The sequence below is a fragment of the Malaclemys terrapin genome, chromosome 7 (assembly GCF_027887155.1).
Source record: "Malaclemys terrapin pileata isolate rMalTer1 chromosome 7, rMalTer1.hap1, whole genome shotgun sequence".
Lineage (NCBI taxonomy): Eukaryota > Metazoa > Chordata > Testudines > Emydidae > Malaclemys > Malaclemys terrapin.
The window spans coordinates 20,269,001-20,295,221 of NC_071511.1; the positions used below are offsets into that span (position 1 = coordinate 20,269,001).

A 26,221-nucleotide genomic window follows, 5' to 3' on the forward strand; every position below is an offset into this window, starting at 1 on the left:
ACTCAGAAACTCTCCACTGGACTCCCTCCTACCTCCTTCTGAACCTCAGATCAAGGGCATTATAGAGCAAGAATATATATACCTTCTCCCTTTTCACCCCGTCTGTCCTTCCCAAACAAGCTATACCTCTCTATAGTAATATTCCAGTCCTGAGACTTACCCCACCAAATCTTTGTGATGCCAATTAAGCCATAATTTACCTTAGGTAACAATACTTTCAGTTCTTCCAATTTCCCATATGCCTTGCATTTGTGTATACACATCTAAGATGTTGAGCAGATTCCCCCACTGATTCCCCTCTTGTTGCTCCTATGACCCTATTGTAATTGTCCACATCTATACACCCCACCAATCTAACCCTCTGTTAAGGTCTCCTTTTTTTAATACCTGTGGGCTTTTGTCACCTCCCCCTTGGAACCTAGTTTAAAGCCCTCTTCCCTAGGCTGGTGAGTCAGTGTGCAAAAGTGCTTTCCCCCTTCTAGGTCAGGTGGACCCCATCTCTTCCCAGTAGACCTTCTTTCTGGAACAGCAACCCATTGTCAAGGAAGCTGAACCCTACCCGTCAACACCATCTGCACAGCCATGTATTCATCTCCAGGATGCACGTGTCCCTTCCTGGGAACTTACACACAACTGGGAGGATGGATGAAAACACAACTTGTCCCCCTGACCCTACCTGCCAGAGCTGTGTAGTCACTGATGATCTGCTCTGGGCCAGACCTGGCAGTATCATTAGTGCCCACATGGATGAGCAGAATATATACTCATAGACATCACAGCACAGAGTGGGGAAGTGTTGTTTTTCTTTTGCCTGGGCCTGGTGAGGCTCCCCTTAGAACACTATGTACAGTTTTGAACACCTCAGTAACAGAAAGATCTTGACAAACTGAAGGGAATTCAGAGGACAAGAAAAACAATTAACGGGCTAAATTATGAAGAAAGATTAAAATAATTGAATACTGTGGTCAACTGAACTCTCATTAGCTCGCACTAATTGCTATGCATCACCACTGAAATCAATGGGGTTCCGTGCATATGGGTGAGTGGAAATTAGCCTGTGTGTTACATATACAGTAGCTTGACTGAAAAACAACTAAGAGTCATGAGAACAGTCTTTAAATATTTGAAAAGTTGAAATGCCAGAAAGGGAGAAGCACCGTTTTGGTAGTCCTTGGAGATATAACTTGGAATAATGCAATAAAATGGAGAAGAAGAAAACTCAGCCTGAATATCAGAAGCCATTTCCTAACAACGAACTGCATTAGACTGTGAAATAGGCTCCCAAGGCACGTGGTGGAAGCTCCATCACTTGAGCCATTTAAAATGTCATGGGACAAAGCACTGAAAGGTCTAACAGCCCTGCATCAGAAGAAGAGATGGATGGACTAGGTCATCTCAGAGGCCATTACCAATTAATATGAGTCTATGAATATTTGGTTTTGTGAAAGTTTTGAGCCTATCAGAAATACAGTAGAAAATGAAACAGCTGTTTGCATTCTCTCACCTTCTTTTCATTCTCCTTTTCTCCAGCCTTCTGGTATGCCCTAATCCCATATGCACACAAACCATATGCTCACACATGGGCAGGACCAATATATCAAAATAGGATCTTTCCCATCAGCTACCTCAGTGTCGACTTGGCTGCAGTATACTAGGACATGCAAATTCAGCCCTAGTGAAACTCCACTGCCTTCAATACAGATACACCAGGGCAAATTTGGCCCATTACAGTGTATGTTTTGCCTTAGAATTCTGTGTGTGGTGAGAAGAATTTGAAAAATGGGAAGCCCAGGGCCCTGTACCTTAGAAGGCCTGACAGCACCAATGTGTGGTCAGACCATGCTACAAAAGTTGAATAAATGGTATATGGACCTTGGGCTGGCCCTCTGCAGGGGATTGGCTTTCACTCTTATTGAACAGCTCTTTGATGACAAAGATCTTTGAAAGTTGCTAGGTCAATGTCAACTTAAATTTCAAACATGGTGTGACAGTGTATCCCATAAGGCTTTATGGGGAGGGGGTGCTTATAAATGTATGGATGACATAACTGGAATACGTTTTGTGCTGCCTGTGCCATGTAACATATCTCCGTAAAGGTTATGGTCTACTATATCTATTCATCCAATTTGTACATATATATCATTTTCTACTCGAGGTTAAGAATATGGGCTGTATGCTTGCTTGATTTCTAAGTAAGCTTTGTGAGGCATTTGGTCAGCTTCTTCAGGAAGGAATACGCCAGGTTAAGTACCTGATCAGGAGGCACTTGGGGAACAATGCATCTTGGAATGCTCCAATCCACATGAGAAGTCTTCCTGGAGACATGCAAGATGCCATGTGGATGGCCTGCAAAGACTGAGTCATGCAGGGGCATGTGACTTGCCCAGGTGACTCCAAAACTCCATCTTGGAGCTGGACTTTGCATAGGAGGGAGGAGGGGGGTCTCCACCCACAAGAGAGAGTCTATTTAAACCTGTGGGAGACCCCTCCATTTTGTCTTCAGCTGGCTAAAGAAGGAGCCTCTCCACTCCCCCCCCCCCCCCTACTTGAAGGAGACTGAAACAAAGGACAGTAACTACAGGGGGTGTGAGTGATTGCTGGACCCAGGCTAAAAGGAGCTTAGCCTGTAAAAGGGAGCACTCTGGAACTGGTGAGGAAATTATCTGTATTCAGTTTGATTAGGCATAGGTTTGCGCATTTTATTTTATTTTGCTTGGTGACTTACTTTGTTCTGTCTGTTACTACTTTGAACCACTTAAATCCTACTGTCTGTATTTAATAAAATCACTTTTTATTTAGTAATTTACTCAGAGTATGTATTAATACCTGAGGGAGCAAACAACTGTGCATATCTCTCTATCAGTGTTATAGAGGGCGAACAATTTATGAGTTTGCCCTGCATAAGCTTTATGCAGGGTAAAACGGATTTATCTGGGTTTAGACCCCATTGGGAGTTGGGCATCTGAGTGCTAAAGACAAGCACACTACTGTGAGCTGTTTTCAGGTAAACTTGCAGCTTTGGGACAGGTGATTCAGACCCTGGATCTGTGTCTGGAGCCAGACAGGAGTGTCGGGCTCAGCAAGACAGGGTGCTGGAGTCCTGAGCTGGCAGGGAAAACAGGAGCAGGGGTAGTCTTGGCACATCGGGTGGCAGCTCCCAAGGGGGTTTCTGTGATCCAACCCATCACACATGGCATCACAGGAGGATTTCCAGAGTCGTTCATATGAGTATAAATTCTCATCTCCCGTTAAGTACAAATCGTTAGCTGCAGATTAAAATCCTGTGCAGGTCACCTTTAAAGAGATAGGTCTTCATTTTCAAGCGGTCCTTCTTTTTCACCTTATGAATATAAGGATTGCAGAGTCTGGTCTTCTCTGGTCTCTTCTTTGCTAGAGGACATGCTGGGTGTCTCTGAAGATATTTATTGTGAGCGCTTCGATCTTAATTGAAGGTGCAGTAGTGTTGAAGCTTTAGCAAAGATGTCCTTTAACCAAAATGTCATTAGTCATTGAAGTTAACAAAACCAAAGACCCAGATCCTCCCCCAAGGCCATGTACCAAGCATGCTGGAAGTGACTTTAAGTCACATTTAGACTTCCCCTGACCCAGAGACCAAATGCAGACAAGTCTTTGTCCCATCCACTCCCTCTACCCTATGAGCACAGAGGGGGAAGGGTAGGAGTCAGTGCATCTGCTCTAAGCCACCCAAGAATCCACTAGGGAGACTTCAAGGTACTGGTTAAGACAGCTTTAGGGCAGCTTTACTCTGCAGAAGTGACAAAAAGCAGATAAAGTAGGGCCCAGGATGTGGTTCCTGAATTACAGAATGCTTTGGGATGCCTCAGGTGTGAAAGGTAGTTTATAAATGCAAAATACATTTTTAATATTATCAACATTACCTACCTATCAGTTTGATCTGTGTTAGTTTGGAAAGCAGTGTGTAAGTGTCTCCAGACATTCAAAAAGAGTGAATAATTTATTTATTTTAAACACACACACACACACACACACACACACACACACACACACACACGGAGTTTCATTCTGGAATTCATTTCTTTCTCCGGCTATCTTGGCAACAAGCATTGCCACTGGAGATGTCTGAAAAACTGGGCAACACAAGGCAAAGCTACTCATTTTTATTTCATTTCCTCACACACTCAAACCTGAGCTCTTGTGGCTGGAAAAAAAAATCACCATATTTGATTAATTTTTGTCTTAAAAACAAAAATTTCCTCAATTTTCTTTCCTCAAAGAAAATGAAGCTGTTCCTGAACAATCTGGGTCCCGTTGGATGAGTAAGGTGGCTTTGAAATTAAAGTTCTATTTTGGGGCATGTTTGGGATTTCAAAATAGCTGTTTAATTTGTGCAGAAAAGGAGCACTCGAGGAGATACAAAATCACCTAAAATGAAACAGCAAACAATCATCATGCAAGAGTTGTGGAGCAAAAGATTCATCAGTTTGTCACCTCTATTGCCATGTTTCCAAAACCAAGATTTCAGTCCTACAAACTGCTTCTTCTGGGTATACCTCTGCATTTGAATCTATGCAGCTTTGTTTGTGTTCAACAGCCTGTATGCTTGGAACCAGGGCCGGCTCTAGGTTTTTTGCCGCCCCAAGCAAAAAAAATGTTGGCTGCCCCCCTGGGCTCCTCGCCGCACCCCCCTGCTGCCCCAGCCCTGGTCTCCCCCCTCCCCACATCCCCTGCCGCCCCAGCTCTGGGCTCCCTCATTCCTCCCCACCATTGCCCCCCACACACACCTCCTGCCGCCCCAGCCGTGGGCTCTCTCCCCCACACCTGCACTCTCCTTCCGCCGCAGCCCTGGGTCACTGGTAACTTGCTCCCAGGGCAGGTCATTCAGCAGGAATTTTAGATGTGCACAGAACACAGACAGGATTGGTTCCCATATGGTTACAGAACTGCAGTAAAGTGGAACAATTTTCAGCTTGTGTGATTGGAGGATATCTGGATGCATATTATAAGACTGTCCTACATAAATGAGGAAAAGTTGAGGTGCCTTTATTATTCTTTTGTTCCACTCTTTCTTTCTATGGGGAATTTGCCAGTGCAATATCACTGTCTTCCTTTTACAAACAAAACAAAAAGGCAATGGCTGTTGAAAATAGCAATTCCAGTCCTAATAACCACTGGGAAGCATTTCTTGCTCAATTTTATCCTACTTTTTCTACAGCAAGTTACAGTGGATCAGTATATTTGATTTGGGAGAAATGAAATAACAGCTGCCCAAACTGAGCTTGAGCACTCCTGCTCAAGGGGGGGGGGGGGTCTGGCGCTGCGCGGAGCCAGACATGCTGGTCTGAGTGGCACGGTAAGGGGGTTGGGGGGGTTGGATGGGGCGGAGGTTCGGGGGGGCAGTCAGGGGTAGGGAGAAGGGGGGGTTAGATGAGTCAGGGGTTTGGGGGGGCAGTCAGAGGACAGGCAGCAGTTGGATAGGCGTGGGAGTTCTGGGGGTTTGTCGGGGACAGGTAGGGGTGGGATCCTAGGGCGGAAGTTGGGGGGGGTCTCAGGAGGGGGCAGTTGGGGACAAGGAGAAGGGAGGCTTAGATGGGGTCCCAAGGGGCAGTTAGGGGCAGGGGTCCCAGGAGGGGGCAATCAGGGGATAAGGAGCAGCGGCGCTTAGATAGGGGGTGGGATCCTGGGGGGCAGTTGGGGCAGGAGTCCCAGGAGGGGGTGATCAGGGGACAGGGAGCAGGGGGGTTGGATGGGTTGGGGTTTCTGTGGGAGGCAGTCGGAGGGAGTGGATGGTGGCAGGGTGGAGTGTGGGTGGGGCTACCCTCCCTCCCTGTGGAGTGTCCTATTTTTTGAATGTTAAAATATGGAATCTCTACTCACAGTGCAGCTCTCCATTCACAGCAGGCTGCAGCATGAGGTCTCAGCTTCCTCACTCCCTCCCCATTTCCTGTGGGTAGTGGCCAAGGGAATGCTGGGAAATGTAGTTATTTCCCTGCTCCTGGGCTGGCTCTTTAGGCAGGGAGCTAACCAAGGAACTACAGCTCCCAGGGCCCCCTGTTGGTTCTCAGCTCCCATGCTGGATCCCTGCCGCCCCTGCAAATGGGCTGCCCCAAGCACGTGCTTGCTTTGCTGGTGCTTAGAGCCGCCCCTGCTTGGAGCAGCTTCCAGAATTGAGGCCAGATTTTTAAAGATTTAGCTAGCAATAGGAGTTAGGCTTGAGCTTTTGAAAATCCCACCAGGCACCTATCTGCATCTTTAGGCCTGTTATACCTTCAAAACCTGTCCCTAAGGGTGATTCTGATCTCATTTACTCTAGTGTAAGTGAGGAGGAACTTGCTTGAAGGCAACAGAGTTGAGAGTTTGGCTGGTTTAAGTGAGATCAAATTCTTTTCCCAGATTCAGCTACATAAAGCCTGTGTGACTCCACAAGGTCAACGTGGTTACACGGGATTGATTCCAGTTGTAACCGAGAAGAGAATTTACCCTTTTGCCCCTGTTACAATGTGACTTTCTTAGGTGGATGGAGTGGATCTGAACAGTTAATACCGTACTTAAACAGCAACTGCTAGAATCATCCCCCACCTTGTCCTTGTATGGACTCCTTCCATCGATAGTCTGGCTATATTCACTTTGGCTGAGGTTCAGAGGCTATTCTGAGAAAATGCAAAAGCATCCACAAAACCAATATCAGATTTATTATTCACGCAGTTTGCCTTTATTTTTATTTATTGAAGACTTTAAATAAAACCAAATCATCAATCCAGACAGCTGCTCAGCTTCCCCGGTCGTTCATGGAAAATGGAAATAACCAGCTGTGTCAGTAAAACACTAGCCAGGTGGCATCCTTCAGGCAAACTTAATATCAAGTCTACAGTGTAATTATTATGGGATTTATTGTATTTCTCTTACACTGGCTTGTTGCTGTGGATTCTTGAAGAGATACTCTCCAATTCTTTCTTGTTTGCATTTCTTTTCTCCCCTCCCACCCCCGTGTTTTGTGCAATATATTCTAGCTTTAATATAACTTTTCTTGTACTGCTGTTTTCTCCCGCTCCTCTGTTACTTATGGAGGCCCAGTCAGTGGGCCTTCCCTTAAAGAGCTGGCCATCAAGGGTGAAAATCATCCTCGTGCAGAGGCCCAAAACAAGGTCTCTGCCTGTATTCTGAGAATTTAAATGGGATGTAAGTGATGCCTAAGCCTCTGCACAAGGTATAATTTCACAAGTTGAGCTCATTTTGCGATGAATAATCATTCCCAAGCCAATCCTGATGGCTGAGAACTTGTTCATAGTTCATACGCATTTGCTGAATGGTTTGGAAAAATAATTTTCAGCCAGTGCATTGATCATCAAGTGCTGAATTTGATTAGATGGCATTCATTTTACATACTGTACAACGAGTAGAGTATTGTTTCACTTCTTTGGCTGAATCTTCTTGAACATGAGGATAATGAATGACTACTGAAGTTCCGTAATGAATTCTCAAATAGCTAGTTGTTTTGTGCTCACATTTGTGAACCGTTTGGGATTTGTAAACAGCGGGACAGATACTTGGCTTGTATAAATCACAGTTTCATTGAAGTTTGCGGTGCTATACTGATTTATACCAGCTGGGGATGTCACTTTTAAAAAAAAATTACTGATGGGAATGAGTATACAAGGTGTTTTACAGTGATTCCAGCTATTTGTATAGCAGAACTTTGAATCCCTCCATTGGCTTCCCCTCTGAAAATCCCCTCAAATTTAAGCTTCAGAACCTGCCCCTCCCTATTTATCCTCCTGTGTCAAACTTCATGTCCCCTCTGCTCCATAAATGCTCCCAACCTACTCTACCTGTTTCTCAAATTCTCTCGCACTGACCTCCATGCCTCCTTCCATCCGGCCACCTATGCTTGGTACATCCTCCTTGCATTTATTTGCAAGGCCTGTACCCAATCCACATTTAAATCCCTCTTAGAGACCCACTTCTATTGTATGGTCTCTATAGTGAGTCTTGTTGATTTGTATCAAAATTGCCTGCCTATTGTTATTCCTCTTCCTCCGACCTCAGTGTACTTAGATTGTGAGGTTCTTGGAGCAGAGATTTTTCTTCTGAAGTGTTTGGAAAGCACCTAGTGAGTGCTGCTGCTACTAATTTTACAAACATAGCCCTGCCCGCAATATTTCTCCAACCAGAGTAAAGCATATTCATAAGTATTTGTAGGACAGGAGTCAAACAGAGTGCAATAAAAAGACTGGACACATTTATACCATTATGTTTTGCTGCATATTCAAAAACATTTTAAAAAGTCTTGGTACTTTTTATCAGTCTATAAATCAAATTTTCACTGATGGCATCCAGTGAAACTTCTGGAAGCCAGTTATGTACTGCTGGAATCTTTTCTGATTTCCAGTACCTTGTGATACACAAAATTGCTCAAGAAAAAAAGAATAGGCAGTGTAATGGTGGCTTGTTCCTTTACAAGCTAGATGGACTGCTGCCTGTTAGTAAGCAGGCACACCTGAGCAGGGAGAAGGTTATCTCCCTATAAGGCCAGCAGGAAGTTGCAGAGGAGGGAGATGCTCAGGGAGATCAGAGACTCCTGGGTCTTGGTTGGGACAGACTAGAAGCAGGAAAGGCCTGGGAGGAGCCCTGATTAGAGGGTGAATGCATGGACTAGAGAAGACTTTATTTTGAACTGTTTTTGGTGAAATGATAGCAGACTCCACAGGAGAAATAAAAGACTCCAGCCAGGTAGGGGTGAGAGTGGCCTGCCACAGCAGGGAAGAGCTACAGCGAATAGACTTGGGGCGGGGGAACATAAGCCCCAGAACTGAGTTTTTTCTCCTGTTTTATGTCAGTACATTAGATCCTAGGAGAAGAGCAGGCCAGTCATTGACATGCAGACAGCTGTTTGTGAAAAGAATAATCTTCCAGCAGGAAACCCAGCAGAACTAGTGGAGAATTTTCATTCTCTTCCCAGACTTGAATGACCATTTCTTGTCTCTTCTTCCCCCCCACCCCCCACTACTTTTGTGGTTTTACATAGTTCCACTGTATATTTCTGTCAGTGTTACTTCAACTCCAACATGACATGTTTATTTGAAGTCTAATAAAGACCATGAATCAGAACTAATGTTGTACTTTAAACTGTATTTATTTATTATGTTAGAGTAAAATTTACCTGCAGCCAGACAGAATTAGGTGTATGCAACAGGTTAGTGAGACCTGAGTCCTATTTGAAGGCTTACAGGATGCATAGGCCTTGTGCTTGTCCTATGGCCAGAGATTAGTTTAATCCTTAAAGCACAAGAATGCTCCTATTCTTCCAATAGAAATCATAGAATAACAGGGCTGGAAGGGACAATCATCTAGTCCAACCCGCTGCTTAAAGCAGGACCAATCCCCAGACAGATTTTTGCCCCAGATCCCTAAATGGCCCCCTCAAGGATTGAACTCACAACCCTGGGTTTAACAGGCCAATGCTCAAACCACTGAGCTGTCCCTCCACAAGCTGTGCTTCTCATACATGTTTTCATGATGGATTTAAGCATATGTGTTCATGCTTTCCTGAAACAAGGCCAATCTGAATTCCTTCATGTATACTGACTTTCCATTGGTGGTTTCTGATACCTCTCAAACCAAACCACGTAAACAGGACTAATGGAAAAGACAAACATAAAGGGGATATTTTATTCAATGAGTTGTGTTAAGATAGTGGGTCTCGCGCTGTAGTCTGGGAGTCATCAATGATCCCTGGTGCCTTTCTTGTGGTCTGTGGAATAAAATATTTTGAATCCAGATGTACAAGGAAGTGTGCCTAGGCCACAAGCCTAGTTTCACTGTTAAGAAGAAAAGAGGAAAATTAGGAACACAATTCCAAAGAATGGGAAGGGAATTAAGGAAACAAAACAAGACATGAAGAGACAGAAGCCAGCGCTGGATAGATTGTTGATTTTGAAATAGTCCAATTTTTTATACAAGTTAAGGCAGCGTTACACAAGAATTGCTTTGGTACTTACTTTGATTTTAATATTTTACATTTAGTTTTGTATCTAAGGCCTCGTCTACACTGTGGTGGTGGGGGGAATCGAGCTAAGATATGCAACTTCAGCTAAGAGAACAGCATAGCTGAAGTCGACGTATCTTAGATCGAATTAAAATTACTTACTTCACATCCTCGCAGCGCACCACAGCTCCCCCGTCGACTTTGCTTCCACCTCTCGTGGAACTGGAGTTCAGCAGTCGACGGGAGAGTGATCGGGGATCAATTTATCGCATCTATACTACACGCAATAAATCGATCCCCGATAGATCGATCGCTACCCACCGATCCGGCGGGTAGTGTAGACATACCTTTAATAACAGCAGAGGCACAATCCTGCAGCCCTACTCATGCAAACACTTCTTACTCAGAAAGTCCTATTGACTTCCATGGGACCATTTCTAGGAGTACACACCACACATATGAATATGGCTTGCAGGATCAGGCTCTTGGTCTTGTCCCATAATCTCCTTCTCTGCTCAGCACAGTTTTAATATGGCTGATACTTCTTGTGGTGTTGCTGCTTGTGATGAAACGTGTCTACAACCAGCCAGCCAGTGGCAAACGTTGGAGACTGTCTCTCTTTCTCTATCCATATTCATCATTAGTACCAAAGTGCATCATGAAATCAGAGATGAGACCCAACCTCCGGGCACAACAAATCACACACAAGATAAACTATTAATCCTAAATGAGTATTGACAGCTAGTGAATATCTATTATAAGTGAACAAACTGGCACAGAGTGCAAGTGGATTATTATTTCTTAAATGTATATTAGATCATTTTAATATATTTCTTGGTATGATAAGATGCACTGGCATGCAACAATGTCACTTGACTTGCCCCACTGAACCCCAATTAACCTCGAGACACAGAATCAGATATATAGTTTGTGGATATCCAGATAAAGCAAAAAAATTAACAAAAAACCCCAAAACAATACTTTGATGGAGTGTTTGCAGGTACACAAAATGCCTAATGAACCACTGCTTGCTCATGAATGGAGGTCAGATTCAAACCATGGCTGATTTCAAGTGCATTTGAGATGAACCTTTTACACGGTTCTAATGAGAAGGTTGGTGTCAAAAGAAGAACAAATTTTAGCAATAAAGACATGAACGACATTATTGTCTCTCATGGTTCTCTAGAGTAGAAATTTCTTACATTACCCCCGGAGTCCAGATATTGCAAAACTGCTTCTATTCCCCCACTCCTTTAAAAAAAAAAACAACTAAAGCATTCTATTGTAAAATCCAAGATCAGAGGCAAAGAACACAAAGTCAAGATGGCCAACAAAAGAGCATTTCCCATCACTTAGCTTAATATTCTTATTATAATCATTGGGGAACTGGCAAGCAGGTCCTTAATTGTCACCCATGGTGCCTGGATACCATAGTGATGGGCACACTAGAACTACACAGAGACATAGAATAGAATGGGCTCTAATCATGTAAATGTTAGAAGCAGCTATTTTGGGCTCTGCCATCGAGTGTAGTCTGCAAGAAAACATGGATTCTTGCTGCCAATTTGTACTGCAGTTTCTAAAACCAGGAAGAGTGAAGTAGGTTGCTGGTAATTCTCACTGGCACAAATTCCTCACATCCCAACTGCTTGTGACCATCAGAAGTCCCTAAGGAGGAACATAGAAGAAAGTACAAATATATTTCATGGGCATTAATGAGCCCTCTGGAGCTGGGATCTTGTTCTGCCTACTACAGAGATAGCAGCCAATGGCATCTCAGATGCTGGCTGAGAATCCAAGCTTCCTCTGTGTCCGGAGTTGTTCCCATCCAGGTAATTTATTGGGGTCTCTATCTACTTTTTAAAAAGACTGAAAACAAAATTATAGGGAATCCAACTAGAAAATGCAAATATCTAAAGTGGGATAAACATATACCCCAGAATATTCTCATTGGAGAATAATGTAGCTGTGTCTTTCCATTAGCATTCATATTTACATGGTTAGGACCTGTTCTCTTCTCTCTTTATTCCAAGACAAAACTACAATAAAATGGGAGTAAAATTTGAGAGTACATACCCATAATTTAAGATTAAAACTTTACAGATATATTGTATTTATCCCAAAAATACACATTATAAACCAATAAATTGTTAGTTAACACAAAATTTAAGAGAAATCCAAGCATGTTAAGGTATGGAAGAGCAGTTAAGGCACCCAAACAGACATAACTCTGCCTTACAGAGACGCCCTGCAATAACAATACAATTATGATTGATACATACTAGTGTTTGTGGTCTCAGCTTATATTAAACCGATTTTATAGACACGTTAGGTATCAATTTTTACAAACATCAAGGAGCTAATTCTGTTCCCCACTCTGGTCTCTATATGCTGTTTCATGTCTGTCACTTGCATTTCAAAGGTGACACCAGCACATTTCCTCTGTCACCCACTCATTCTTCAAGACACTCAATACTCACATTTGGAGATTGCAATGGCCACATGCTCTGGGTCCTATCCCAAAAGAACTGGGGGGATAAAGGGAGAAGAGAGAACCTTGGGGAGAGATTTGGACAGAGAAGTGAAGGGAGGAGTGAGAGTGAGAGATACAAAAACAATTAAGTTATAAAAAGAAAGGTAAAGACAATGGAAGGTCATATTAGAGAGAGTTTTCTGGCAGGAAACGTAGAACAGGAAAAAATAAAGGAAATAAGTGGGGAAAAATAAGGGATGTGGTTTAAAAAAAAGTGCAAGAGAAATCCTGGCCCCATTGAAGACAATAGGAGTTTTGTCAAAAAGTTGTAGAAAGTTTGTTTTACCCAAGATTTTTAATTAGTGAATTAAGTGATTTAACAGTGATTTTGCTATTTCAAGGACAAAATAAAAATCTGAGCTTATCTCCAGAATGCCTCTCCCTGCCCCCCGAGAGTTACCCATCTTACACACCTCTTGTTTTGGAAAGCATGACAGGTATTTTGATTAATTTTAGTTTGAATCTGTAACTTCCCAGTCCTTCCTCTACTTCCTATGCTGAGGATGAGGCTTGGAAACACCTGCTAGTGACACATGAGTCACAACAGTGTCCCAGTGGAGGCCACTCTGGGCCACTGCGCTAAGTAAAGGCATTATTACCAACTATCTATTACTACGTGTACTATATATGAAGGCATGTGATGCTGAATAGATTTTATTGGCAAGAGATTGCGGTGATTACATTAGCTGGAATGATGGAATCACAAGTGAGATAAATATATCCCTCATGAAGGGGCAATACACATTTGTTAATATGCCCAACCTACCATTTAATTTGTTTGCACCATGGATTTGTCTTCTCCTGTTACACTTTTTATGCTTTTCTGAATCGCCTTCTGCTTACCCCCCGCCCCCCCACCCTCCAACACACACACACACACTGAAGGGTGTTGGTTACTATGGAAACAAAGATGTCATTGGTCTGGGCAGAACTTTGACATCCACAACTGCAGAAGGAGCGCAATTTATGCAACCGTTTTGTAATTGATATCATGATTCGAGATGGGGATGGGGTGATTATGCCATCCAGGCATGTGTTCCACTCACACTGCAAACTGCTGGGCCACATTCCGCACTGATTCACACCCATGCAACTCCATTGGCTTCACTGGGTAGCACAGGGCATAAGTCACTGCAGAATTTTGCCCATCACATTCTGTTCTAATATAGCTGAAAATTGCTTTGACAACTAAATAAGCTTCCTTGTTTATAACCAGCTTTTAACGGACTCAGCTGCATTATGAAGCTTTGCAAAGAGATTACTTTGTCTAGGACTGAGCATATATGCTCTGAGCATGAACAATTCAGCATGATAAGCTGCATGATGCACAGGGCTGTGCAGTCTTCCTGCCTTTAATGTGTCTATTTTGATTTGTGCTGTATGTTTTCTAGTCTTCAATATCTTTTTAAATTTTTGTTGGCTCTTTCGGATTAGTCTCTCAAAACTTTCCTATATGGTCTTAGGAGAATTTTCAATCCATTCTGCATTCTGTATACAAAACCATGAACTAAGAGAGTCCATTTAAAATAGTTCTCGAGTGTGCGCGTCTTGGAATTATCTATCTGATTCTTGCCCTAAACTATTAATTAGTATTTGCGTTATTATGGTCATAGTAAGAGACTTCAATCAGGATCAGAGCTTGTTGTTTTACATGAGTGATCATTGTTCTAATCAATACAAAATGATCAGCATTTAGTCCACAATCCTGCAAGCAGCCTCACGCAGATGGACCCCTGGGCACACCCCATCTCTCTGCAGAGTCCTATGAGTCCATGTCAATAAAAGGGGCTGCTTATAGGATCAGGACCTTTTACTGGAATTTGAGTGAGTTATGTAAGCCATGTTGACTGTCTTCTTTAATGGGGCTTGTCTCAGCAGCTCTGGTGGTCTCTCCTCTCTAGATGGGCTGGCCGTGGCTGGTTGCATGCTTCTAGCCACAGCTTGTTTACAAGTTAAATGAATTCAATTGCATGCTGTGTTCTACCTTCTGGCGTAGCATAGATTTAAGGCACTTTCCTCTGGCTTTGACAAACTTTGCTTCCCCTTTCCCTGGCTTTACAAACATGTGGGATTCATTCTGATATGTATACTATAAGGTCCAACATAAAGACAACTAAGGGCATGATCCTGCATCAGCTAAAGTCAATGGCAAAATTCCTGTTGACTTTGCTGAGCGCAGGAGTGGGCATTTCATTTGATTGTGCTGGGCTGAAAACCTAACTTAGAGATACGATTGGGGATTTTGCTTGAGTAATGACCCCAGAATTTGGCCTTCATGTGTCTTCTGTGCCATCAACTTTTACTCAGTCCATACTCTCACAACACTTTAATTTGCAATGCGTCCTGCATTTGTGTTGATCATTATTTTAATAGTTCTGGAGATATGAGCCTTCTTCTTACAGACAAATTTGACATTTGTTAGACAAACTTCTCTCTTATCCCGTAAGTCAAAACTGTGCCTCATTTCAGATAATTTGAAGAACATTTTATTTATTTATTTGTAAGAAAGAAAGACAGACTTCTTAGCAGGTCAGTATTTGAAAACATAACAACCCTATTTACTCCTACTCATGTTCCTAATGTGCACACGTTTCATAAAAACTGTCAGATTGTGTGCTAATTTGTTGAATAAATTTTTAACAATCCACAATGTGTCTGTATTTTCTTTGTACTTGCCTAGTTCACTTAACTAGTGAATTCTTGATTCTTTAATCCTTACAGAAAACCATGGATTCTTGCCCACTACCGACACTGTGCGAATGGTTATACGAAGGTATATGCAATAGCCAGGCGGCTAATGGGGAAAGTTAGAGCAAAGTTTCTCAGACTGACACGTCGTTGTTTTCTTCTACAAAACTGCCTAAGGGGGAAGTTTTGGGATTTTGCAAGTTCAATTGGGGAAGTTTGTGAGATATTTAGAAACTCTGTACATTTCCATGGCAAATTCTCGCTTCAACCCTTGTAAACTTGGCTGAATCATCAAATGTGCATCGGAATCGTTGTGCAACCTGCACTGCTTCATGATCAGTAGGAAAACCACAGTGCAGCTGAGAACAATTCTGTCCAACTCAGCAAGATGCCGTTTGTTTTTATGCACCATTATTCGACACTGAAATTAACAAAATAATTTTGCAACAAGTTAGTAAGAAAAAGATAGCTGAGGTTTACAAGGAGGAAGTAACTTGCTTGGGGGTTGGGTGTCCAGATAGAAAGAGATATCTGCACAGTAATGGAGAGGAAATGAGAAGTCAGTTGCATGAGTGAAGTTAAAGAAGTAAATAAAAAACAGTTTTGTGCATCATGAAGCTTTTTCTTCCCTTTCCAGTAAGGAGACAATAGGCTCATCCATTCTGTGAATAGAAACAGTACCATGTGTCCTGGGGGTCCAAACAAAGCTAACCAATGCAGCTGGAAGGAGGAGGAGGATTTAAGAGGAAGAATTGTTTGATGGGTAAGGCTCTGGACTGGCCTTGAAGAGACTGGTATACAATGCCTGGCTCTGCCACTGACTTTTTTTCAACATCTTTGTTGACCTTTGTTCCACATCTTCATTAATGATCTGGAGGATGGCATGGATTGCACCCTCAGCAAGTTTGTGGATAACACTAAACTGGGGGGAGAGGTAGATACGCTGGAGGGTAGGGATAGGGTCCAGGGTGACCTAGACAAATTGGAGGATTGGGCTAAAAGAAATCTGATGAGGTTCAACAAGGACAAGTGCTTATGATGAAAGAATCCCATGCACTGCTACAAGCTGGGGCTAAACAGCAGTTCTGCAGAAAAGGACCTGGGGATTACAGTGGATGAGAAGCTGGATATGAGTCAACAGTGTGCCCTTGTTGCCAAGAAGGTTAATGACATATTGGGCTTCATTAGTAAGAGCATTGCCAGTAGATTGAGGGAAGTGATTATCCCCCTCTATTTGGCACTGGTGAGGCCACATCTGGAGTATTGTGTCCAGTTTTGGGCTCCCCACTACAGAAAGAATGTGGACAAATTGGAGAGAGTCCAGCGGAGGGCAACGAAAATGATTAGGGGGCTGGGGCACAAGACTTACAAGGAGAGGCTGAGGGAACTGGGCTTGTTTAGTCTGCAGAAGAGAAGAGTGAGGCGGGATTTGATAGCAGCCTTCAACTACCTGAAGGGGGGGTTCCAAAGAGGATGGAGCTAGGCTGTTCTCAGTGGTGGCAGATGACAGAACAAGGAGCAATGGTCTCAAGTTGCAGTGGGGGAGGTCTAGGTTGGATATTAGGAAACACTATTTCACGAGGAGGGTGGTGAACAAGTTGCTTAATCACTTCATTGTAAATTGTGGATAGTAATCTTCCCCTAACTCACAGGGGAGTTGTGAGGATAGATTCACTGAGGGTTGTGAGACCATATAAATAGATGATTAGCTTGAATATTGAATACCAACAATGAACTGCTCACAAATAATCTACAGCCCAAGAATTATTGGGCAAATCCCTTTCTCTACATAATTCTGAATAAGGAATAAATTGGAGGAAGTTGCTAGCTGCCTCTTGGAACTTAATGAATAAGAAAAGAGGCAAAATTCATTGAGTAACATCTACATATTTGCTAGGGGTAAATTCTCACCTCAGATCTGCATGACAGTTTACGGGCTTGATCCTGTTACTCCCTGCTGTTACTCACCTGAGTAAAGACTTTCCGGTTGGAAATTATGTTCTATTGACCTGCATCGAACTCTTGATGGACAGGAGGAGAATATGACTCAAAAAAGACATCTTATATTTCTTAGTTTAAATAAAAAGGTCCAAAAACTTAATGCTGATGCTATTAACAAACTTATATGCGTTTTGGCATCTTTATTTTTACAGATTGCTCTGCTAGCAGAAAGCTTGTTCATGATGCTATAGATCTTTGATACTTCTTGGAAAAAAATGGGCAGGTTAGAAGTAGAATTAGGGGCCCAGTTCTAGATTAATTTATACTGATTAAGTCAGTGGCGTTGCACCACGTGTGAGCAGAATCAGGCTTAATTCTGAGTACTCAGGCCTGGTCAACACTACGAGTTTAGGTCGAATTTAGCAGCGTTAAATTGAATTAAGCCTGGACACGTTCACACGGCTAAGTCCCTTTTTTCGACTTAAAGGGCCCTTTAAACCGGTTTCTTTACTCCACCTCCGACGAGGGGATTAGTGATAAAATCGGCCTTAGCGGGTCGGAATTGGGGTAGTGTGAACAGAATTTGACGTTATTGGCCTCCGGGAGCTATTCCACAGTGCTTCATTGTGACCGCTCTGGACAGCACTCTCAACTCAGATGCACTGACCAGGTAGACAGGAAAAGCCCCGCGAACGTTCGAATTTCATTTCCTGTTTGCCCAGCATAGAGAGCACAGGTGACCATGCAGAGCTCATCAGCACAGGTAACCGTGATGGAGTCCCAGGATCGCAAAAGAGCTCCATCATGGACCGAACGGGAGGTACGGGATCTGCTCGCCATATGGGGAGATGAATCAGTGCTAGCTGAACTCCGTAGCAGTAAACGAAATGGCAAAATATTAGAAAAGGTCTCCAAGACCATGAAGGACAGAGGCCATAACAGGGACGCACAGCAGTGCCACGTGAAAATTAAGGAGCTAAGGCAAGCCTACCACAAAGCCAGAGAGGCAAATGGAAGGTCCGGGGCAGAGCCGCAAACATGCCGCTTCTATGCGGAGCTGCATGCGATGCTAGGGGGTGCAGCCACCACTATCCCAACCGTGTGCTTTGACTCCTTCAATGGAGAAACACACAGGGAAGCGGGTTTGGGGTACGAGGAAGATGAGGATGAAGATAATGTAGATAGCTCACAGCAGCAAGGATGCGGAGAAACCGGTTTCCCCAACAGCCAGGATATGTTTATCACCCTGGACCTGGAACCAATAACCCCCGAACTCACCCAAGGCGTGGTCCCAGACCCTGAGGGCACACAGGAGACCTCTGGTGAGTGTACCTTTGTAAATATTACACATGGTTTAAAAGCAAGTGTGTTTAATGATTAATTTGCCCTGGCAATCGCGGCCAATACAGCTACTGGAAAAGTCTGTTAACGTGTATGGGGATGGAGCAGAAATCCTCTAGGGACATCTCCAGAAAGCTCTCCTTGATGTACTCCCAAAGCCTTTGCAAAAGGTTTCTGGGGAGGGCTGCCTTATCCCGTCCACGATGGTAGGATATTTTACCACGCCAGGCCAGTAGCACATAGTCTGGAATCATTGCATAACAAAGCATGACAGCATATGGTCCCGGTGTTTGCTGGCATGCAGACAACTTCCATTCCTTATCGCTCTTTGTTATCTTCAGGAGAGTGATATCATTCACGGTCACGTGGTTGAAATGGGGCGATTTTATTAAGGGGACATTCAGAGGTGCCCGTTCCTGCTCTGCTGAACAGAAATGTTCCCTGCTGTTAGCCACACGGTGGGGGGGAGGGGTGAAGTGATCATCCCCAAGAATTGGGTGTGAGGAGGGAGGGGGGTTAGTTGGGTTTGTGCTGCATGTTAACCCGGAAACCCCAGCCCCTCCTTTTTCATTTCAAACCCATTTTAAATGGCCAACCCAACGGGTGCTTGGTATGGGAAATGAGGGCGCTACTGTTTGAAACCATTCCCACATGTTAAGAAGGTTAAAAAAGCCAAAAGACTGTGGCTTACCGCAAGCCGAAATCTGTTGCCTGCCACTGCGTGAGTGATCTCTCACACCAAACCGGCAGGCCCTCAATATAAGAGGAAAAATGCGACCTTGTAACGAAAGCACATGTGCTGTGTAATGTGAACAGCAAAATTTAACGTGAAAGAGTGTACCCATTGTTCTCTAAAATGTGTCTTTTTTAACCACCTCTCCCTTCTCCTCCATCAGCTGCAAATGTTTCTCCTTCACAGAGGATAGCGAAGATTAGAATGAGAAAACGGCGGAGTCGGGATGATATGTTCTCAGAGCTCCAGATGTCCTCCCACACTGACAGAGCACAGCAGAATGCGTGGAGGCAGTCAATGTCAGACTACAGAAAAGCACAATATGAACGGGAGGAGAGGTGGCGGGCTGAATCCCGGGATGAACAGAGCAAGTGGCGGGCTGAAGATGATAGGTGGCGTCAGCTTGCAGACAGAAGGCAAGAGCCGATGCTCTGGCTGCTGGAGCATCAAACTGATATGCTCCAGCGTATGGTTGAGCTGCAGGAAAGGCAGCAGGAGCAGAGACTGCCGCTACAGCCCCTGTGTAACCAACAGCCCTCCTTCCCAAGTTCCATAGCCTCCTCACCCAGACGCCCAAGAACACGGTGGGGGGGCCTCCGGCCACCCAGTCACTCCACCCCAGATGATTGCCTGAGCATCAGAAGGCTGGCCTTCAATAAGAGTTAAAGTTTTAAACTGCAGTGTGTCCTTTTCTTTCCCTCCTCCCCCTCCCCCCATTCCGGACTACCTTGGCAATTATCCCCCTAGTTGTGTGATGAATTAATAAAGAATGCATGAATGTGAAGTAACAATGACTTTATTGCCTCTGCAAGCAGTGCTCAAGAGGGAGAGGGGAGGGTGGGGTGGTTGGTTTACAGGGAACTAGAGTGAACCGGGTGGGGGGGGCGGAGGGTTCATCAAGGAGAAACAAACAGAAGTTTCACACCGTAGCCTGGCCAATCACAAAACTCGTTTTCAAAGCTTCTCTGACGCGCACTGCGCCCTGCTGTGCTCTTCTAACTGCCCTGGTGTCTGGCTGCGCGTAATCAGCGGCCAGGCGATTTGCCTCAACCTCCCACCCCGCCATAAATATCTCCCCCTTACTCTCACAGATACTGTGGAGCACACAGCAAGCAGCAATAACAATGGGGATATTCTTTTCGCTGAGGTCTGAGCGAGTCAGTAAGCTGCGCTAGCGCGCTTTTAAACGTCCAAATGCACATTCCACCACCATTCGGCACTTGCTCAGCCTGTAGTTGAACAGGTCCTGACTACTGGCCAGGCTGCCTGTGTACGGCTTCATGAGCCATGGCATTAAGGGGTAGGCTGGGTCCCCAAGGATCACGATAGGCATTTCAACATCCCCAACGGTTATTTTCTGGTCCAGAAAGAAAGTCCCTTCCTCCAGCTTTCGAAACAGACCAGAGTGCCTGAAGACGCGAGCATCATGTACCTTTCCCGGCCATCCCACGTTGATGTTGGTGAAACGTCCCTTGTGATCCACCAGGGCTTGCAGCAGCATTGAAAAGTACCCCTTGCGGTTTATGTACTCGGTGGCTTGGTGCTCCGGTGCCAAGATAGGGATATGGGTTCCGTCTATCGCCCCACCACAGTTTGGGAATCCCATTGCAGCAAAGCCATCCACTATGGCCTGCATGTTTCCCAGAGTCACTACCCTTGATATCACCAGGTCTTTCATTGCCCTGGCAACTTGGATCACAGCAGCCCCCACAGTAGATTTGCCCACTCCAAATTGATTCCCGACTGACCGGTAGCTGTCTGGCGTTGCAAGCTTCCACAGGGCTATCGCCACTCGCTTCTCAACTGTGAGGGCTGCTCTCATCCTGGTATTCTGGTGCTTCAGGGCAGGGGAAAGCAAGTCACAAAGTTCCATGAAAGTGCCCTTACGCATGCGAAAGTTTCGCAGCCACTGGGAATTGTCCCACACCTGCAACATGATGCGGTCCCACCAGTCTGTGCTTGTTTCCCAGGCCCAGAATCGGCGTTCCACGGCATGAACCTGCCCCAGTAACACCATGATTTGCACATTGCTGGGGCCTGTGCCTTGTGAGAGGTCTATGTCCATGTCAATTTCCTCATCACTCTCGTCGCCGTGCTGCAATCGCCTCCTCGGCTGGTCCTGGTTTTGCTTTGGCATGTCCTGGCTCTGCATATACTCCAGGACAATGCGCGTGATGTTCATAGTGCTCATAATTGCCGCGGTGATCTGAGCGGGCTCCATGATCCCAGTGCTATGGCGTCTGATCTGAAAAAAAGTGCGAAACTAGTATCTGACGGATGGAGGAAGGGAGGGAGGGGCGAGTGACGACATGGCGTACAGGTACAGGGAATTAAAATCAACAAAGGTGGCTGTGCATCAGGGAGAAACACAAAGAACTGTCACACAGAATGGCCCCCCCCCAAAGATTGAACTCAAAACCCTGGGTTTAGCAGGCCATTGATTTCACGGAGGGAGGGGGAAGCAAATGAATACAGAATAAATCTATTTTTTACATCTTAAGCTGGCAGACGACGGTGCAGCATGACTGATAGCCCTTGGCATCTTCTGGGTGCTTGGCAGAAAATACTGGGCGCTTGGTAGAAAATAGCATACTACGACTGATAGCCATCATCGTCATTGGGAAGGCAGCAGAATGTGACTGGGGGACATACGGAGTTTCAGCCACTGCAGTACGACGACGACGGATACCAGTCGTAATACACCATCTTCTGCCAAAAGGCAAGGGGCTGCTGCTGTGTAGCAATGCAGCCCCATGTCTGCCAGCCCCAAGTCTGCCAGCACCCAGATAGCTGATGATGGCTACCAGTCATACTGCACCATCTACTGCCAAAAGGCAATTAGCTGCTGCTGTGTAGCAATGCAGTACCACGTCTGCTGGCACCCAGATGACATATGGTGACGGTGAGCTGAGCTGAGCGGGCTCCATGCTTGGCGTGGTATGTTGTCTGCACAGGTAACCCAGGTAAAAAGGCGCGAATCGATTGTCTGCCGTTGCTCTGACGGAGGGGGAGGGGCCTGACGACATGTACCCAGAACCCCCCGCGACACTGTTTTGCATCATTCAGGCATTGGGATCTCAATGCAGAATGATCTGCGGCGGAGACTGCGGGAACTGTGGGATAGCTACCCATAGTGCAACGCTCCGGAAGTCGACGCTAGCCTCGGTACTGTGGACGCAGTCCGCCGACTTAATGCACTTAGAGCATTTTATGTGGGGACACACACAATCAGCTGTATACAACCGATTTCTATAAAACCGGCTTCTATAAATTCGACCTAATTTCGTCGTGTAGACATACCCTCAGAAACAGGGCATGCAAGGCTCCATCCAGTGTGCTACCCAGCAGAACTACAAAAGAGGAAGAGAGTTCAGAGGTTATTTTTATGGGTTCTTTAGTGTGGATGGCAAATGCCTTAAAGGTCTGATCAACTTTCCCTGGATTCTAGAAGTGGCTACAGTGAAATCTACCTATTTGATTAATTTTGGAAATCTTAAGAATCTGTGTGTCATCCCAACTTTCCAGCTAGTCTGCACAGACTCTGGCCTGGCTACTAAGTGACCTTTGATAAGATTAATGTTTTAGAAAAGCAAAGCATGTGGGCATGACTCTCTCCCCCCATCATTGCCTTTCGTGGCATACTGTGATATATTTTGCGCATGTATGAGTTGTCCTTGACTTGGAAATAGCAATGACAACACCATAGAGATTTTTGGTCTTCATTCTTCTTCATCTGGTCATTTTTTGGAGTTGTTGCTGGATTGCTACAGGTTATTCATCTACCAATTAAATTGCTTCTGGTAATTCAGGTAATTTGTACAACCTTCCCTTTGTTGTCACTGCAGTAAAACCCCTGGTGCCAGATCCACAGCTGTTTGAGTCAATGTAGCTCCATTGACTCTGATGGAGTTACACCAATTTACAGCAGCTGAGAATCTAGACCATGATGTCAATAGGAAAACAAGGGAGTAATTGGGAGCAGGGCCAGCTCCAGGGTTTTGGCCGCCCCAACCAGCCAAAAAAAAAAAAAAGGCACGATCGCGATCTGCGGCGGCAATTCGGCGGAAGGTCCTTCGCTCCGAGCAGGAGTGAGGGACCGTCTGCCGAATTGCCGTCGAATCGCTGGACCTGCCGCCCCTTTCCGGAGTGGCTGCCCCAAGCACCTGCTTGCCAAGCTGGTGCCTGGAGCTGGCCTTGATTGGGAGCAAAGATTGGATTAAATTTATCTTGTTGTGCACCTAGCACACCTGGTGAGCCTGTTTAGTCTGGCCAAACACTAGCTGTGAATTGGGTATAAATGGATGAAGCAGGAATATTGGTAGCATTCTGGTCTAGACCAAAAAACACGCAGTCTATGATAAGTGAAATCTACTTTAGTAGGAGAAACAGGAGACACCACAGAAGTCAGTGAAGTGAGACAGCCAAATAACCATCCTTTTATCTTCTGGGAATTTGAACTCTCTAAAGATTGGGCATAAGATTATGGTGATTTTTTAGCATGGTGGGTTTCAGTAATTTGGCTGTGTGGTTTGTTATTTTCTTCTTCGTTGTCATCTGTCTACAACCTAAGAAAAATTCCCACGTTGGAGTCCATGTAAGTATCAGCTGTCTAAATCTGTAGATAAGTAGCATTAAGGCACATCAGTACTTGTATGGAATACTTTCAAGAAACACTAAACGCTGGTATTTTGGGGTCTGATCCTACCAACATCTTTTAACTTGAGCCATGCCATCGGCTGCAGTGGGCCTGCTCATTGTAGGAAGCACTAAGATTCGTATGACGTGTTTGCAAGATGAGGCCCTGTGTTTGTAAAGTGTTTGGGGATCCTTCAATATGAAAGGCTCTGTTCTGTGTAAATGTACAATGGTATCGTTACCATAAGTACTTAATCTTACAAACATTGTGTGTTTGGGCTTCCAAAGTGCCCCATAATGGCCTAACTGTGCCCCCATTAAAGTCATTGGGAGCAAAATAAGCCAATACTGTGTTTATGAAAATCCTGTATGTCAAGCATGAATGGCTCCTAAGCACAGAACAGCTGCATGTCTGTTAAATTCCTTCTGGGGTGCAGATTAGGGGTCGATATATGTGAGGAGACAGGTCCATATCCCTGCCTCCTCCTCTCCTCTCCCTGTCCCCTTTGTGGCACCACATGCTCTTAGGGGAGAAAGGAGGGGTCAGGGGCTGCAAATCCACCTGCCCCTTGCACAGACAGAGCAAATGGGAAAGAAGCATCTTATTTCCCTCCCCTCTGCAGTGTGCAACCACACATAGACCAGGAAGAATCTAGTCTGGTCTATATGTCTATATGGTCTAGCCACAGGGAAGCAGTTTGAAACCATTTCTCTGACTTTAATGAGATGGGAGAAACCAAAGGTGTCTCATGGGTAAGGGCAAAATAGTAACAAACTCCACAATTCTCTAGTTTCAGACACACACAATGCAATTTTACACAGCAAATTGCCACAGCCCAAGTCATCTCTTCCAGCAGCAGCACACAAAGATGTTTTGCACCCTCCGTGAGCAGGGCAGAAGTCCACATAATAAAGGCATGATTGGTGGGGAATCCCAGTGGCCCCATGACAGGACCGCACTGGCTTTATTGATAGTAGGATCTTCCAGCTCAGCACATCTTGCAGTGCTGTAAACAGAAATTGCCTCTGGATATTTAGAACAAGGTGCAGTATTCAGTTATGGAACGGTGCTAATCTCTCCATGGTGAAGGTCAAAGTAAGCTTTCTATTATAAGCCCTGTTTACAACACACATACATCCCAGCCTCTAACTTCAGCAGAACAAAATCCATTGACATGCTCCATGCGTGGTGCAAGGCCAGAGCAGGAGTTTAAGGCAAACTTGACAAGGCAATTCTGAGCGACGAGAGTTCAGAGCTAGAGCGTGCCTTTAAACTTAGCCCTGAGCAAGGATGGTGTGGAGGCAGCATCACCCCAGGAGTAACCCCACCAGGCAGTGGGCCTCTGACACACCTGTCTGAGGGAGAGTTCTCTCCCTGCTTCCCTCTTGCAGGGGGCAATAATTGGCTCCTGGCCTATTCCAACAGCAATTACACCACCTTCCCTGCACCCTATGCTGACCTCACCCCAAAATATTTTAAACACAAACATTGTGGCATTACAATGCCACTTAAGGCCATCACATTGCTCACTCTGTATGTTTCATCCTTTCCCCCTACCCTTTGTCTGGGTGACAGGGCTGAGCTTGCCATTGGTGCAGCCTAGAGGTCAGGTCACTGGGTCCCAGCTCTCTCTAGTGTCCCTTGGGGGACATCACGCAGACACTGTGATATGTCCCCCTTCCAGTAGGTAGCAATTCAACCCTTCAGCCAGGTCACCAGTCAAGTCCACCCTCATTATGGGGTAACCATGTGCAACAAAATGTATGTAGTCCAACATCCCAACAACAGAAAAGGACTTCAGCCCACCTCCAGGCCTCTGGGGGTTACGAACCCTTGTCTCGGGGCTTGCAGTGTCGCTATTCCCCCTTATCTCCAGGACGAGGGGTTTGTTCTCCCTTCACAAGAGAGTGCTTGGTAGGCGAGCCCAGGCCTTGCCCCTTCACAGGGCTCCAGCCTAGGGCCCTACGAAAAGCAGTGATAGCAAACACCCCAGAGTGCTTTGAGGCTGCCTCCCTGGGCCACTTCCTACCACTTTATTCCATGGCGTGGTCAAAAGCCTCACAGATGATCCAACAGAAGTTAGAGTGAAGGGCTACCTAGTGCTAGGGAAAGTTAGTCCCTCCTCTAAGGCCTGGGGAGACTGCTCCATGCAGCCCTCTCCCCTGCAGCAAGAACGCCTACTGCAGCCTTACTCAGACAGTCCCAAAACAAGCCTCTCCTACCTACCCCCGTCTCTGGGTCTCTTTCTAGCTGTTCCTCCAGCTGGAGCAGGCTCCTCAGGTGGGCCCGGACCTGTTCCTTAACCCCTTCTGTCCCAGTGTAGGGTTAAGACACCCCATCGCAGTCTGTCTTGTCTCTCTAGAGTGTAAGCTCTAAGGGGCAAGG

The 26,221-nt window shown here is 45.2% G+C and overlaps 1 protein-coding gene across 1 annotated transcript in view; it reads right to left on the reverse strand.

Annotated features, from left to right (window-relative positions):
- Positions 1-20,140: 20,140 nt before the first annotated feature.
- LOC128841270 (uncharacterized) overlaps positions 20,141-26,221 on the reverse strand; it is a 104,665-nt gene continuing 98,584 nt past the window's right edge. The window contains exon 2 of the mRNA XM_054036162.1: positions 20,141-21,445. Within this exon, the coding sequence (XP_053892137.1) occupies positions 20,372-21,421 (1,050 nt within the window). The 5' untranslated portion in view covers positions 21,422-21,445 and the 3' untranslated portion in view covers positions 20,141-20,371. The remainder of the gene's footprint in view (positions 21,446-26,221) is intronic.